Source organism: Poecilia mexicana, unplaced genomic scaffold (assembly GCF_051168715.1).
Source record: "Poecilia mexicana isolate PSO_F unplaced genomic scaffold, ASM5116871v1 scaffold_6, whole genome shotgun sequence".
NCBI lineage: Eukaryota > Metazoa > Chordata > Actinopteri > Cyprinodontiformes > Poeciliidae > Poecilia > Poecilia mexicana.
The window spans coordinates 15836954-15852682 of record NW_028263375.1 but is presented as its reverse complement, the minus strand read 5'-3'; the positions used below and the strand labels follow the sequence as shown (position 1 = coordinate 15852682).

The 15729-nt window shown below is 38.9% G+C and overlaps 1 protein-coding gene across 1 annotated transcript; it reads right to left on the bottom strand.

The window, feature by feature from the left end:
• Positions 1–3335: 3335 nt before the first annotated feature.
• Positions 3336–14605, bottom strand: LOC106906004 (uncharacterized). Its single transcript, XM_014971075.2, has 5 exons — positions 13258–14605; positions 8744–8920; positions 6758–6967; positions 5058–5271; positions 3336–4305 (listed from the first exon to the last, which is right to left on the bottom strand). Exons 1-5 carry the CDS (start codon positions 13825–13827, stop codon positions 4127–4129), a joined length of 1350 nt encoding a protein of 449 aa, XP_014826561.1. The 5' UTR covers positions 13828–14605; the 3' UTR covers positions 3336–4126.
• Between the last annotated feature and the right edge of the window lie 1124 nt (positions 14606–15729).

The window sequence follows — 15729 nt, the reverse complement described above, 5'->3', positions numbered from 1 at the left end:
TCGCGTGCCATTTTGCTCCTTCATGTTTTTTTTTTTTTTGTCCTCCCCATCCTCCAGACCTGCGTGGCCCGTGTTTTCATTCCTCTTCTGTCTTGCCTTCACCTTTTCTGCACTTTCCCCCCCACCCCCCCCCAAAAAAAAAAAAAACATCCAGCCAGAGAGCCAGCTCGGTGTTCAACATGAGAGCCTGTCAGCTCATCAGGGAAACTTTCCCCTGTTTGTCCCGAACACTGTAGGCAGCCAGTCAGTCCTTCAAGCCTGCCATCAACACTGCCAAAAACACACACAGACACACGTGTCCACATCTCCCCCACTAACAGGGAGGTGTCACTCGGGGAGGCAGCTGCACTCGCTGGTGTGACGGCTCCCCTCAAATCAGAGATCCTCGTCCCTGTCAACAGAAACCTGGCCCTGAGGCAACCACTGTCACACGGCGTACACCCCTTGCGCACACAAACACACAGACTGATGAGGAAAGGATGAAGACAAGGTGGAAGAGGAGGTTGCTGTGTTCTATCAGGAGAACAGATTTCCCACTGTATTAGGAGAGCAAGGAGTGGGGAAGGCAGTGGGGGGGGGGGGGGAAGAAGCGGAAGAATGGGGTTTGGGGGGAGGAGTGGGATGAGGGATGTGTGTTTTAGTTAAAACAGCGGGCCTGATTTCCTTCCTGACAGAGAGGCCCAATTATTAGCTTTGACAGTTTGGGGAAATTGGCTGTGAGTGTGATGGGACAGATAGGAGCAGAACTGATAGGAGAACTGATAATTGTTCAGCAGACGATTTAGTCAGGTCGACATCCAGCTGCGGATTCAGCCCACAACACTGAGCCTGTACAAATATAGAGTAAAGTGAAGATTTGTAATTCAGTAAGAAGAGTGCATTTTTCAACAAATTATGGAGGTGCTGCTTAACATTTCTTTCTCAGTGCCACTGTATGCATGCACTGTCTATTCTCCTTGTGTGTGTGCGTGTGCATGCGTGTGCGGGTGTGTGTGTGTGTGTGTGTATGGTCATGACTTAGTATATATTTGTGCTGGCAGCAAACATAAGAAGCTCTCTGTGCAATCGGACAAGATGCCGATATCTGAGTAATGTGACAGTGACTTCCTGTCGGTGTGTCAGAAAGCAGCTGAAGGCTTATCAATACTCGCTTGTACTCACATCCTTCCCCATCGCCTCTAAAGAAGATGCACCATTCTAAGAGAAAACTTTCTCCTTTCTTTATTTTTTCTTTTTCCTTCAAGAAACACAAGAATAATCCACAGAATGAATGAAAACTTATGTTATGGCATCTCGTGAAAAAACTGTAATTGTTCTGGTGATTGTAATATTAGTATAAAGTTTGGATGCTCTTCTCTATGCAACATAAAATCTAAATGGAAATCAGAAAAAAAAAGGTTTTGATAAAAAATAATTACATTTTGAAATGAATTAGCATTTTGTCACTTTTTTCCCCCCAGACTTTCAGTGAACTTTAAGGATTTTTGAAGGGCAACACTGCCCCCCTGTGGTTATTTGATGCTATTAAATTAAGACTATTTGCCACACAACTTCTAACTTAAACGTGGCGATTGTTTTAGACATGCTGCATTTTGTTTTGTGTGTTTTTAACAAGTCAAAGACGGAAAACAAGTTTTAGTCAAATCTACGTATAAATATCTGTGATGAATTATAATTTTTGAACAGTTACATGCATCTCATTTTTTTTCTGCTGCACTTCCACGTCCTGCTTAACATTTGTAATTGATCGGAACCAAGTCCCTCAATGGCAGATCTAATTCATTTACGAACTTGTCACTCCACATCATTGATTGAGTTGTCTTTCATCCCAGCTTTAATTATGCAAAGATAAAAGATTTTCTCATTATTGTGTGCAATCTAATGAAGGGCCTCACATACAGCGGGGGCAAGTTCAGAGGTCCAGACTATTGACCTTGGGTAGGCAAAGCCAGAGGAGGAATGGTTTTAATTAGTCAGAGGAAACAGATCTGACGAGAAGATCTGAAGTTGTCTGTTGGGTTTGTGGGTTAAACACATTGTCAGAGTTTTAATGGATCTCAGCAGGTTTGTTGACAGAGTGGCTTTAAAATATAACTACATCTGGATACAATGACTGAACAAAATTAAAACGTATAATCTTTATACGTTCTAATACGAAAAATTGTATAGCATTCTTTAAGTCTCTTACATTTTCCAGCTTTCGAAGCTAACAGAAACAATTGTTTCAGGACTGAATGCTGAAGCAACAAATTAAGTTACTAGATCACAACCTTGCAAAATTTTGAAGAATTTCCATTTAAAATTATTGTCATCACATTAATAATCAAATAATGCTTTTAGATCACAATTTCCCACCAGTTTGTGGTTTTGCAATCACCTACAGACATGAGTGTGTTGGTAATGTAAGATTCCCTTTTGATATTAAACCATGTTGTCATCATTTTTCCCACAAACCAAAACTGCATCACCTTCTTCCTTAGCGCTGGTAAACATTTCTGCCAAGAAAAGACAAACAGACTCTTTTTGTTCAATAAATTAAAGTACAGTAATGTTAAATAATTACAACTTAACATATAGAGTTAAATCTTAACATGTTAAATTTTAAAAGAATCAACCTGCCTTGGAAGCCTTTAAACCTATCTTATAGACATTCATAAATACCAAAAACATTTTTGTTCATGCTCATTTGTAAATTTCCTGTGAAAACAGAAGCAAGTGGAATAAATGACTACACTTAGAAGAGGAGGGCTTTTTAACACTTTTGTTTTTTTCTGCTTCCTTTCATAAAATAAACATAGAAAAAACTTCCTGTTAATTTTTAATTTAAGCACAGGCAGGCGTGGATGTATTGTGCAAGATAAAACACATGCATTTGTATTTTAATATTTCATTTACAGGTCTTACACAGTGATTTTATATCAAACCTTTCTGGTAAAACTGACAATTTAAAGCAGTTTATACCTCAGCCACTTTTACATTCACACACACATAGAGAGATAAGTAGGAAGTAGTAAACAAGAAATAAGGAGAGCTCGAGAAAACATAAAAATGGTGAGTATGGATATATAATTGAAACAGTTTTGAAAATGTTTTTTTTTTTTTTTTTAGTTATTCTTGTTTTTACTTTGATATCTAATCTACAAACGTCCATGCTTTTCAATAAATTGTAATCTGTTTTGTCCTTGTATACTAAAGTATCTTTAGGTAAAAATCTGAATGAATATCCATTATGGATCACTTTTTCACATCATGCATCATAACCATACGTGCACGGTTTCCTACTGGACCCATCTGATTTCCAATTTTAGGATAAAAAAGATAAATAGAAGCAGTACTTATTCCACTGTCACTGCATGAGTTCATCATCAGTTTTATTGGCACTTCAACTACATCATCATCACTGAGACATTTCACATCATCAGGATGAAAATATGCACACAAAAAAAATCACAATATGGCCATATAAAATATGTACAAGGAAAAAAAAAAAGATATCGTTTCAAATACTTAAGACCATTGTTATCACCAGTGTGCCACCTTATCAGCAGCCAACAACACAGATACAAAGGAGGCAATGAAAACCCCGAGTGGAACAACTGCTGCCTTACATCATCTGATCTAGCATATGGTTTTTTTTTTTTTTTTAAATCATTGTTAATTATAGCCCCAACATTTCTCGCTCTGAGCTGAAGATGCTTCAACACAGTCTGTTATTCTCCAGCAGCTCTCGAGCACAACTGTCAATTAACCGGAAATCAAGTCAATGGATTGTCTAATTAAAGGAGGGAAAATAGAGGAAAATAATTCATAATGGTGCAGCTTCGGTTAATTCCAACTATTTTAGAGCACAACATCTTCTCCATACAGACCACAGAAAATATTTTGTTGCAGCTTTATGATTGTCCTTGGTTTCCTGAATACGACCCAATTTCATCAAACTTCATATGTTGCCTGTAAATCAGAAACAAGGTTACCAGTTTTCTCAATTATTTGTCTGATCAGTCTCCTTAAGCTCAGTCTGAAATGAAATTATTAACACGGCGAAGGCTTCAGGCCTAGTCTTCATGTTCTGATCCACTTCTGTCCACTGGGTGGCACTTAGTACACAGCAGGATCTGCTGCCTCCTCACTCATACATTGACTCAGTCAGACCTGTCTGCTTGAAGGTCTCTGCCACCTGTTTGGAGTGCTGCATCTTAGCTGACAGCGCCTCTAGAATATCATTCTGGTCCACAGCAGTGGCTGTCTGATAAATGAAGGTCCCCACTGACTCGAGGCCTCGCATTCCCAGATTAACCCCAAACCCTGCGGGAGGAATCAGAGAGATTTGGAAATATAAACTGCAGAAGTTAAGACAGCGGATTTATCTCAACACATATTTGGGTTGAGATAACCCAAATTTTACACATTGTGTAAAATACTTAAACTTTACACAATGTGGAGGAGCAAATCTCCAGTGGTCATAAATAAATGTATTTGTAATGGGCTGAAAACTAAACCATCCGTCATGGCCAAGCAAAATGTAAAAAAAAAAAAAAAAATTAAAAAGTAAAACTCATAACATAAACCATATATCTGAATTTTTAAAAATGCCACTTGTTTTAAAATGTAGCCTTCAATTTTCATTGATCATTTATTCAGTTTCAGTTCATTTCCTTTCTTGTCTAATTCTGTCACAGATATGTTCAGACTATTATTCAGCTTGTCTTTTCTTCTCTCTTTTGTTATTTATTAAGAGCAGAAATGATGGGGAGGTACGATTCAAACACAAAACCTGTAGAAAGGCAAATAAAGGTGCATTTAAATTAACGAGATAAAAGCCATAATCTTAAAGACGGACATGCATCTATAAACGATAAACGTGTGATAAATATATCTGGAAAATGTTTTATTTATTTACAGTTAATTTGTGTATAAATAGATATTTTTGTAAAAACAAAGAGACATGAAAGTGTGAATGGAAAATAATAGAGCAATTAATACAAAAGGACATCCTGTCTAGAGAGGATGAATTGAAGCAAAAAAAAATACGTAACGTTAATATCTCGGCTTCGTACCTGTGTCGAAGTTGAGGACGCGTGCCGCTTCGCCCTCCACAATGACGGCAACGTTTTCTCCTTCTATGTAGGCGGCGCTGATGCGTCTGTGTGACAGCTGCACCTCAAAGAGTCGGCGGCTGCACTGCATGTGGTGGAGCGTCACGTCGTTGAGACGAGGTTCAATGTCTGTCTTGTAGGCGTTGAAGGATTCGTGGAAAATGTTCTTCATGATCTGACCAACACAACGAAGGCAACAATAAATATGTTGAGACATATTCTTTGAAAATGTAAAAAATAGCTGTATGGGGCCTTTGGTAGAAACTTAATTTCATCACAGCACCACTAATCCGTCTTTTATATTGGTATATTTGAGGATTACTTAGAGCTGAAAACTCTTTTCAAATGTGATTCCTGACCCAAAGGGTAAAAATAATGTAACATTTGAATTTAAATTTGCACAATTGAAATTACCCTTAGGAGACGATCTGAAGTATTTATAAATGCTGTAAATTTGTTCGTTAATGTGCACACTGTCCTTATGTTCAATTAATACATTTCAATAAATCTGCAAAACACACACTAAAAATGAAAGGGAACATTTGAATTAACAATATACAAAAAGATATTGTTCAGTCCCAAAAGTCAAAATTGCTAAATTTTGAATTCATTTAGCAATGAATTAAAAAAAAATGCATTGCTAAAAAATGTTCACAAAACAGCATCTTAAAAGTTAAAAAATTATTGTATTAAGATTGATTTATTTTTATAATGTTTGTGTAGTCATTTTAGGTTTAAATATATACTGAGAGACTTTAAAATGACAAAAGAAGACAAAAAAATCAGAGATATCCTTGTTGCATCACTAACTTTGGAAGACAAATATCCCAATACTTTGGCATTTTCTTATCAAGCTCTGATTACTTCAATGTTAAATGGTAGGTTCAGTATTTTGGGCAAACATGCATCCAGCTATTACTCAGCTGAAGGAGTTAAATCACTTCCTCTCTAAGATGTCTGCTGTTTTCTTCTTGCTCCAGATCACCAACCAGACAGACCTTTTGCTGTGTCATAGCTTCTAACACTTGTTGACGCCACGCTCAGCTTATAGTGAGCAGCTGATCTGACGGTTACTCACCGTCTTCATTTTTACTTAAGGAAAAATAAACTCGTCTGATGACTGCGCCTTTGAATCAGCTCCACAGCATCTGTGGGTTTCGAATGACAAGTCTCTCTTCTCTCTATTTTTTCTCTGTTCAACTCTGCTCTTCTTCGACCCATACTTACAAAGCCAACTGTTACCAAGTAACGGTGCATTTGAATGGCCACCCACATAGCAACAAGAGCTCCATGGTCGGTCTTGCTATGTACCTGAGTGAACTACCACTGCTCTGTGTGCCGTAGCTGCAGGCTATGCATGATCAAAGGACCTTGACTGGACAATCAAGTGGCTTAAAAAAAAAAACAAAACAAACAAAAAAGCCTCACAGGAATGTAGGTGTACCAACTCAGAAGGTTCTTCTCTACTTATTCAACTATATGCTGCTCTTTTTGCTAGATGAATACACATAATAGTAACCCATGTAAACAGAATACCGAGACTCAATCACACAAGTGAATCAAAGTACATTTCCTCAAAAAAAAAAAAAAAAAAAAGAAGCTGAGAATGAATATTAAAAGCCGTATGTCTCCTCAACAGCATACAGAAACAGAAGTCTTACCGAGGAGTTTGCAGTCTGTCTGAGGTAGCGAACCATTTTGGTGTCAGAAGTGGGACAGGCGAGGGCCATGTAGCGATTTCTGAAGGTGCCATAGATCTTCAGGTGGAAGCCAGACTTGGCTGTCGGGTTTTTGTGCTCTCGGAGAGCCTCCACTCCATAAGCAGACAGGTCAAAATAGAGGCTGTGCGCACGTATCTCCGGTGTGGGGACCTACCGGCGGTAAAACAGGTAATTAATTCATCTTATTCATATCAATTCAAGCCCATAAACTGCAGTCCCAGCAAGACAAACGCATCTGAAAATCATCACCTCTGTCTGCAGGCCTGCTGTCACTTCAGAAAAGATTAAAAATAGCTCACTTTTTATTCAGCCGCTCAACCTTGTAGCTACTCATTTTCCCTCAAGAGAAAATTGATCAATTTTCTTTTCAGTGACATAAAACAGCAGAGAGGCATAAAGCAGCTTTTAGAGCAGGCACTGGAGATGGAGAGGAAGGGGAGTGGGAACTGGGTGGCAATGGGGGAATGGACAGTAAGGAGGACCAGGTCATATCCTGGGAGGACAATTCAATCACTACAGGAAGCAGCCAGAGAGAACAGTGGCCAATAAAAGGCAGCCACACAGCCAGCAAGGCGGACGTGATATGAATGGTTATGGTTACATCAAAACAACAAGAGACACTTGCTTGTGTTTGCGCGTTAGTCACATTTTAGCCTGGAGCGTTTGACCTGAACCTGTTTATTCCTTCAATGGAAATAATCCTACTCTCCTGTTGTCACTGTGGATGATCTGTTATTAACTAAAATATAATTTGAACAATTAGCTGTCATTGACATCCGTCATCTGATGATTCAGACGGTTAAACTCTTGTTGAACTCCTAAATGTTGTTCTACCTTCACAATACTTCCACATTACTTGCTTCATATCTAAAACTCACCAGGGTCTTAAGAGACGGGATCATTTAGATCCCACTTTTTTTTACTTTGTGCGTGGTCCAGTGTGGTCGCACTGACCCTGTGTGTGCTTTTTCAGGTTGTGGATTTTTTTAAATTTTTTTTATAAGAACAAGTCACCCAAATATTGTCATTACTGGCAACGGATTAAAGTTTTTCTCTATTTTTCCCAAACTGACCCAAATGAATTTGCAAACAGGATGCTTTTCTTTTTTGTGATTTTAGTTTTGTGCTTTATTTTTTTGGCCCATGAGACAGAACAGTTTGCAAACTACTGGTTCAGATCCCGCTTTAGAATGGCTTTCTCAATTAGATTCCTATCTGGATCTGAATCCAATTGCAAATCAATAAGATTCCAAAACTGATGTTCACAGAAGCTTTCAGTCTAATGTGACTAAGCTGGAGGTGTTTTGCAAAAAGAAATGGGTTAAAACCTCATTCTCTAGATGTATTTCAGATTAGGGCCGATGCATGCCACAGTTTCCAGTTACATTGTTTGGTCAGATCATTCACGCGAGGAAGGCAAATAAAGCTGCCTTCTTTGAAGCAGGGTTCAAACTGGCGAATTAGCTGTTGCTATTGCACCATGATGCAAACATGGGACTGCTGTTTTATTCAGTTTGTCTATGTCAATGTGTGTCTGTCCCTATCAAATAAACTTACTGACAAAAACAAGAACACAATATTTATTGGTTCATAGCACATGTGGTAAAATGCACGCATACAGTTTTCTTTCTCATTGAAATGAAAGGGGTAGCCAATTTCCTGCTTTCTTCGTGTTTTTCATTACTTTTATTTCAAAGATAATCCCTATGTTTTCGTAGTTTCCTATGCCGTACTATTGTTGGGTTTGAACATTTAACCAATTTGTAAGCACTGGCATATCTACAGAATTTATTTAGCACCATTGATCCACTGTTTCCACAACAGGTCAGGTTCAGTCCGCCACTTGATACTGGAGAAGCTGAAATCAGCAGATGGACAAACTGACGGATGTCTATGACAAACACAAACCAGAGTGTGGCTCCTGACCTGCCTCTGGTCTGATCTTTCTATGGTGGCATTAGCTCCGTAGGCGTGGCAGGACTCCACTATGTAGTCAGAGCTGATTCCTAAAACGGAGCAGGAGTCTCCGCATGATCCATCAGCCACCACGATGACTCGAGGCCAGTCGTTGTGCGAAATCCGCTGCAGGTATTCCTCCGTAAACTAAAACACAGAAAGGAAGAATACTTTTCACACATCCAGTAAAAGGCATCTGTCTCCTTAAAGATTTCTTCAGATTTGGCTTTTTTTCTTTTTTCTTTTTTTCTTTGGTCAAATTTGCATATCTTATATCAAACAAATTTTAATATCAGAAAAAATAAGATAAGATTTGAAGACATAACAGTTGAAGTAAAACAAACATAATTTCAGAAAGAAATAAAAGAAACAAACCTACAGAGAACAATGAAACCAGAAAATAATATATACACAGAACAGGAGGTAGACAATGACACTCGCTGCAGGTGAGGCAAACAGGAAATGAGTTGCACCTGCAGCTAGCAGGTTGAAGGGGAGGAGAAAGGGAGATGAGATGAACACAAGCGGCACAGAAGCAAAAGGGAAATCCTGAGACCACTATAAACAGAAAACATCCATCCATCCATCCATTTTCTGAACACCCTTGTCCCTCAGTGGGGTCGGGAGGGGTGCTGGTGCCTATCTCCAGCTAACGTTCCGGGCGAGATAAACAGAAAACATCTTCTGCATAAATAGCAGAAGATGAGAATAAGTTGATAAAGCAAGTTCTTGAAAAGTAACAACAAAGAAATGACTAAAATAGAAACCCAAGTGAAACCCGAAACGCAAACGGCCTAGAACAACGTGGCCGAGTCAAAGCAATCCTAGAAGAAAAGGTATCTGAAAATTCTCCACAGTGGTGTACAAAGAGTCCAAACTGGGCTCTTTGTAAAGAAAATTTATTAAATTACAATTAAATAAATTGTCTTTTGCATCCACTCAGTTTATCTTAATGTAGTAATGGAATTGTTGTTTTTATATAAAACATTGTAGTGTAACAAAAACAAAGAAGCAAAAACAAGGATTTTGTAAACAATATTTTCACAGCATTGTAAGAGGAAAGCAAATGTTTTTCCAGACACAAACCAATTAGATGATAGAAAAAAACCTACTAATTCCAAGATGCTATTTATGGGAACAAACAATTTGATCACATTGAAAAATGATAGTTAATTTTAACATCGCATGTTAAAATTACACACATAAATTAATATTTTACTTACTGAAAATGTACTTTCCTCTTCTATGCATTCTAGGTGATATTTATACTGTCTGGTGCTTTGTTTACATTTCCTCCCCCTTAGCTTGTCTAACGGATATGACTTCGCTTGTTGTGCTATCTGTTCATCTGCAGGAGGAAGCGAGTGGATTTTAATTTAATATATCAGTGAAAGCTATTTATATGAGCCATATTGGTTGAGCTTGTCCTAAAAACAGAACGTCCCTTTGAACTGAGAGATTTATTCATTTTCTCTGGTGAATGTTTGCAACCTCTCACCAGCTTCTTGCCTGTGTTAAGGAGGAAAAAGAGGCAGCCAAATCAAGTTGGAGGACAGCCAGCCAGGCTGGGAGAGAGAATAAAAAAGGTTGTGGAGGGACTTTAATAGCCTACATCCAAAGAGATCTATGTCTAATCTATTTAGACCACATTGAACAGGTAATTTAAAAGACCCCCGCCCCCAACATATTCTCAGACCTTTGAAGCATTGGCTGGGAGGGTAAAAGTATCTGTCATCAAGACCACTGTCTTGTCTAATCAAGACGAAATGGCCGGGTTGGCAGCAGCTCTGAAAGAAGCTGCAGATTGCTGTGACCGAAAGCCCTGCTGACCTTGTCCTCCATCTTCCAAAGGTCACTGAGTCACAAGAAAGGGATGAGAGCAAACGCTGAAATAAAAAGGAAAATCTACAGGCCAGAGCCAGAGAGAAAACTAAGATTCAACATGATTACACTTTTTTTTTTTTGCTTATTTTTTTGGCACACAACTCAAAGTTAAAAAGGGCGACAAAATAAGACAGATAATAAATGTCAAGTTAAAACAAGGTGTAACCGGAAACATGTACGATGGAAGATTCAAAATGTACTACGCAAGTACAACGCCTTCAAAAAGTATTTGTACTCCTTTGACTTTTGCACATCGCGTGAGGTCGCAACCAGAAACTTCAGAATTTTTTGGGATACATCGCATGAGGATGGAGGGGGTGACGTATTCAGAATGGCGTGCAGAAACAGTTCTCCAGGAAGCACAGAGGTTTAGACGTACCAAATTATTTTCTATTTTAGTCCCATCTGGCCAGACTCCTTTTTTCCACATATCTATGTTTTACACGACTTGTGACAAATTTTCAATGAGACATCTGGGTTTTTAACAGTCAGTTTGTTCTTACCACCATTTCATGAAGGCCCACTTTCATGGAGAGCGGAGCTAATAGCTGTCCTGTCAATTCTTCCAGCCTCCTGCATTTCCCTACAGCTGCTCCAGCTGCGCCACGTCTTCAAACGTTTATTGTTTTAATTATACTTTATGAGATGCTCAGAACGTGGTATGATGTTCTAGAACATGGTAGCCTCTGTGTTCCTTGGTTTTCATTATGCAGTTTTTCCCCGTTTCTCTAACATTTAAGACCTTCACAGAACGTTGGACTTTATACTGAGATTACTGTGCGAATCACACACATGCAACTATTTAGATAACTTGAGATGCATTAGAGTAAAAAGGGACGAATAGAAATAAATGCCACACTTTTTTTGTTTTGCATTTGTAAGTAACTGTGAAAATCATGAATCCCTTTCCTTCTACTTCACAATTAAGCTCTGCTTTTTGCTCGTCCATCACATAAAATCCCAATAAAAATACTCTAAGGTTGTTGTACATCTTATAAAAGATGTATTGGTCTAAATACTGTTTTAACCATTGTAACAAGTGAAGGCTATTTTAAGGCAGGCCAAAAATAGTCGCTGCCCTCGTAATAATTGTTGCTCACTCTGAGCAACGACAGCTTCTCCGGCAGTTTTTATCTCAGTCGGCTACCTGAGCCGCAGCTGTAAGTGTCTTGTTATTTCATCATTATACTGTTTTGAAAGCTGAAGTGGAGCCGAAAAATGCCGTAATGTCAGCAGCCAGAACACACCAAGCAATTTGATTTGGATGCACGAGAAAATAATCTTCTGCTGGAAAATAAATCCTTTGGAATCAAAATAGGATTACATTCAAAATCCACTTGCTTGATGCCGTAAAGTGTCGGTCGGGGTGGAGACTTGTTTCAGCTAATTCTGTCATTTGCTTTTCATTGACCTACTAAATGTTGAAAAGGGTTGTTTTTGGGTCAGTTTATATAACACACGATTTCAGCTGAGTGGATTCTTTCAGTTTAGGATTACGGTGGAGTGCAAGAAAGAGATTTGCTCAGGGCCTGGTTTGTTCGGCGTGAATTTGAGAAACTGATCAATAGGAAGGCAAAGTTTACGACGACAACTTGCAAGCAACTAAAAAGAAGTTTTTTGGAGAAAGAAAACATGTCAGAGTTGTAGAGGGATTTAAGTCGATATCAGTTTTGTTCTGCCTGGATCAAGAGCCTGAGGACGCTGCTTCCACTGAGAGCCCTTATGGAGGGAGAATCACTTAAGTTTTGTTACTGACTAAATATAAACCACAATTGACTTAGTGTATATTTGCAGGAGGACTATATTGGTGAGTTTTAACATAAGCTAACACAAGGATGGGAATCAAACTGAATTTAGGCAATGAAACTTATGTAACCATTTGTTTAAGTTTTTTTCTTTACATTTTAGTCAATATATATGTGTATTGTTTATATTTGTTCCACAGCTTGAGGCACAATTGGATAAATTCCAACCAATTTTGCAGTAATGCAAATAAAAATGCAGTTAATTAATTTACCTAAATTCTAATTTTATTGTTAATCTGATTTGTCTCCGTATTATTAAAAAGATAAAACAAATTAGTTTCTTATATATTGTACATTTTCACTGAAATTAACTCTTTATACTAGGAAATCTGACTGTAGCATTTTGTTTTGTTGGTAAACAGGCTAAAGATACAAATTAAAATTAATGCTTATCACAAAACCTTTTTTTTTTTGGCTACAAGTTTTATGACTTAAATTTCCTAAACACCCAGTAGCAGCCCTGCCATTCCCTGCTGGAACCATGATCTCAATGGTTAAGAGAATAATTCTGAATCTTAAACTTTAATTAAAATTTGGACCAATTCAAACTATATTTAAATAATGCAACTTTTAGTGAACGTTTCGTCAGCAAACTAAAAGGCTTTTTGATGGAGATTATAACTTCATGTTTAATATTTAAATCACTCAAAGTCGTTTTACAGTGCAGTTTGTATTTTTTCTCAATATTAATTTACTTAAATCACATTGTTTTTGCGTCTGCTTGTGTCTAACTTAAAAAATAAATAGGCCTACATAAATTTAAAAAAAATAAAAAAAATAAAAAAATAAAACAACCTTAGTTCCCAGCCGCACTTTGATCTCCACCTTCTGCTTCTTCTGCTCCAGGATGCTCAGCAGATACTCCTGAAAGACGCCTATTCTAGTGAAGAAGTGCTCATTGTGCCAGCAGCCCTCCATGTTATCAAAGTCCACTCCGAGTCCCAGTAGAAACTTCACACTGCGAGGGTCCAGGGCGATCTGCTGGGGCCGGCAGAGCAGCGCGCTCCGGTACCTCTCGTCCAGCACGGTCAGCTTCAGCACCTTCCCGGAGCGGACAGCGACCAGCGCCGCCGTCAGCCCCACGGGACCCGAGCCCACGACGAGCACCGAGATCCGCGCACGCCATTGCCTGAAGCCGTCGAGGCTGACTTTCACCACCACGTACAGGGCCACTACCACCAAAGTGCTGAGAGCCGTGTCGAAGGCGAGAGCTCCGTACTTTTCCTCGGCGGTTTCCCCGATTCCACCAACTCCAGCGTTTTCTGGCTGCAGCCCGTTCATATCGCAGGGAGGGAGAAACGGGTTGACTGGGGAGGGGGCTCCAGGTATTTTCAGATGTCTAACCAGTCGTCCACATTGAGGCATTCATTCCGAGAGAAGAGATGACTTTGCATCCGTGCACACACAACCCGAGCGGCCGCGGCTCCAACACAGACCTCCTTTCAGCTGTGCAGCATGACTTCCTCCGTCTGCCTGGCTCCCTTTCTCTCTCCCAGGCATTAAGGTGTGCGTCCAGGGAGCGTCAGCAGGAAAAAAAAATATATATATATATATATATTTTTTTTTTCCTGAAGGTGCCCGGACTTTAGAGCTTAAACTGTGCCTTGGGCACGCACATGACGCTGAATGGTGTGCTCTGGCTTTACTCTGTGGGAAACTATTGATTTACTTGTTACTAAAACAAGAGAACCCAGATCGGTCTCTCTTTCTCAGACACATGCTCTCACTGTGAATCTAGAAAAAAAAAAAAAACAAGTTCACATGCCTTAAATGTTTGTCTTACACAGTGAGATCATTTTAAATAACTTCAAAATCTCATCTGCCTTTTACATTGCATGTGTAGCTATGCAAAAACACATACTAATCTGTGAGGTAAGTCTAATAAGACATGTGTTCCTGTAACCTGGCTTTACAGTATACCCATAAGCTAATGACATTTTAATATAATTTCAGCATTTTGTCTTTGTGGTAGCTGTGACGTCTTGATTTGGCAACATCTTGTGAAAATTCTCAAAATGATCCGATTTTGAGGGGTTTTTTTTAATACAGACCTCTATGTTGGCTGTTCCAAAAACATCTTCACAGTTGAGACCCTTTTTGCATTCATCTTTTCTTCTGTCCTGACTAGTCTGCCAGTTCCAGCTTCTCCAAAACACCCCCATAGCATGATGCTTCCACCACCTTGCTTCACTGTAGAAACAATATTGGCATGGTGATGCCAGTATACCTCCAAGCATGATGTTTCTAATGAACTCCAGATGGGCCACCGTGTGCCTTGTATATTAAGGATTTTCTTTTTTCATCTAGTTGTTTTACACTTTGTGTGTAGAATTTTGAGAAAAGAGATTGATTTAATACAATCTGAAATAAGGCAGTAACATGGGAAAATGTGGGGGAAAAGTGAAGCGCGGTGAATACTTTCATGACGCATCGTAACCCTTGTCAAGCTTTTAAATGATGTGTCAACTTGTCATTTCTAATTCTTTCAAACTGTGATGTACAAACGTTTCATATCCACTGTAACTTTAGTACAGCAGCAACATCACAAGCGTCCTCAACCATATTTCAGCTTTTGGGTATTTATGAATTTTCAGTGCTCACTGAGTTTGTCTCAAATTCCTGGTGAATGAATAAAAAAAACGGGGTATGTTGATATCCTTGGTGGTGAATGCTTGGACAAACGTCTCGCCCTCCTTTCATTTCTCCTGGATCCATCTGCGTCATATAGATTTCCATTTCACTCCATCCCTGTTAATCATTGTCAGCATCTAATGCTGCCTGCAGCCTTAGCACCGTTTTCCCTTTTCATTTACCGTCACTTTCACCTCGTCTTATTTCAAGAAGCTGTAACAATGAAGACATGTCACCATGGTGATAGTTAATCAAAAGACGAGGCCAAATTTGTATGAAGAGATTTTTCTTTCCCCTTGAGGTGTGGCTGTTAAGAATATTGACACGCTGCGGTAAATGCATCATCAGTTATACATCTGCTTTACTTTTTATATCCGTCTTCATCCACATTGGTGCTTGGGTATTTCTGTGGACAACCCTTGTGTGGGCCTCATTAAGAAATATTATCCAAATTCACACATTAAAATGTTAATTATGGTTATTATTTCAAAAAATCTGGTCTCTCTCTAGTGACTTTCATTGAGTTTTAACTATTTCCTTGACCTGTAAGCTCTGTTAATGCACTTTATATTTCGAAGGTGCCTATGAACCTGAATACAAGTCAGAGTGTTTACACAGGTGTGTTTGTTTCTGACT

Coding starts and splice junctions, on each gene's coding strand:
- LOC106906004 (XM_014971075.2), bottom strand. CDS start 13,827: ATGCCTCAATGTGGACGACTGGTTAGACATCTGAAAATACCTGGAGCC. Junction 5,272..6,757: donor GACAGACTGCAAACTCCTCG/GTAAGACTTCTG, acceptor TGTGTTGGTCAG/ATCATGAAGAACATTTTCCA. Junction 4,306..5,057: donor CGTCCTCAACTTCGACACAG/GTACGAAGCCGA, acceptor TTCCTCCCGCAG/GGTTTGGGGTTAATCTGGGA.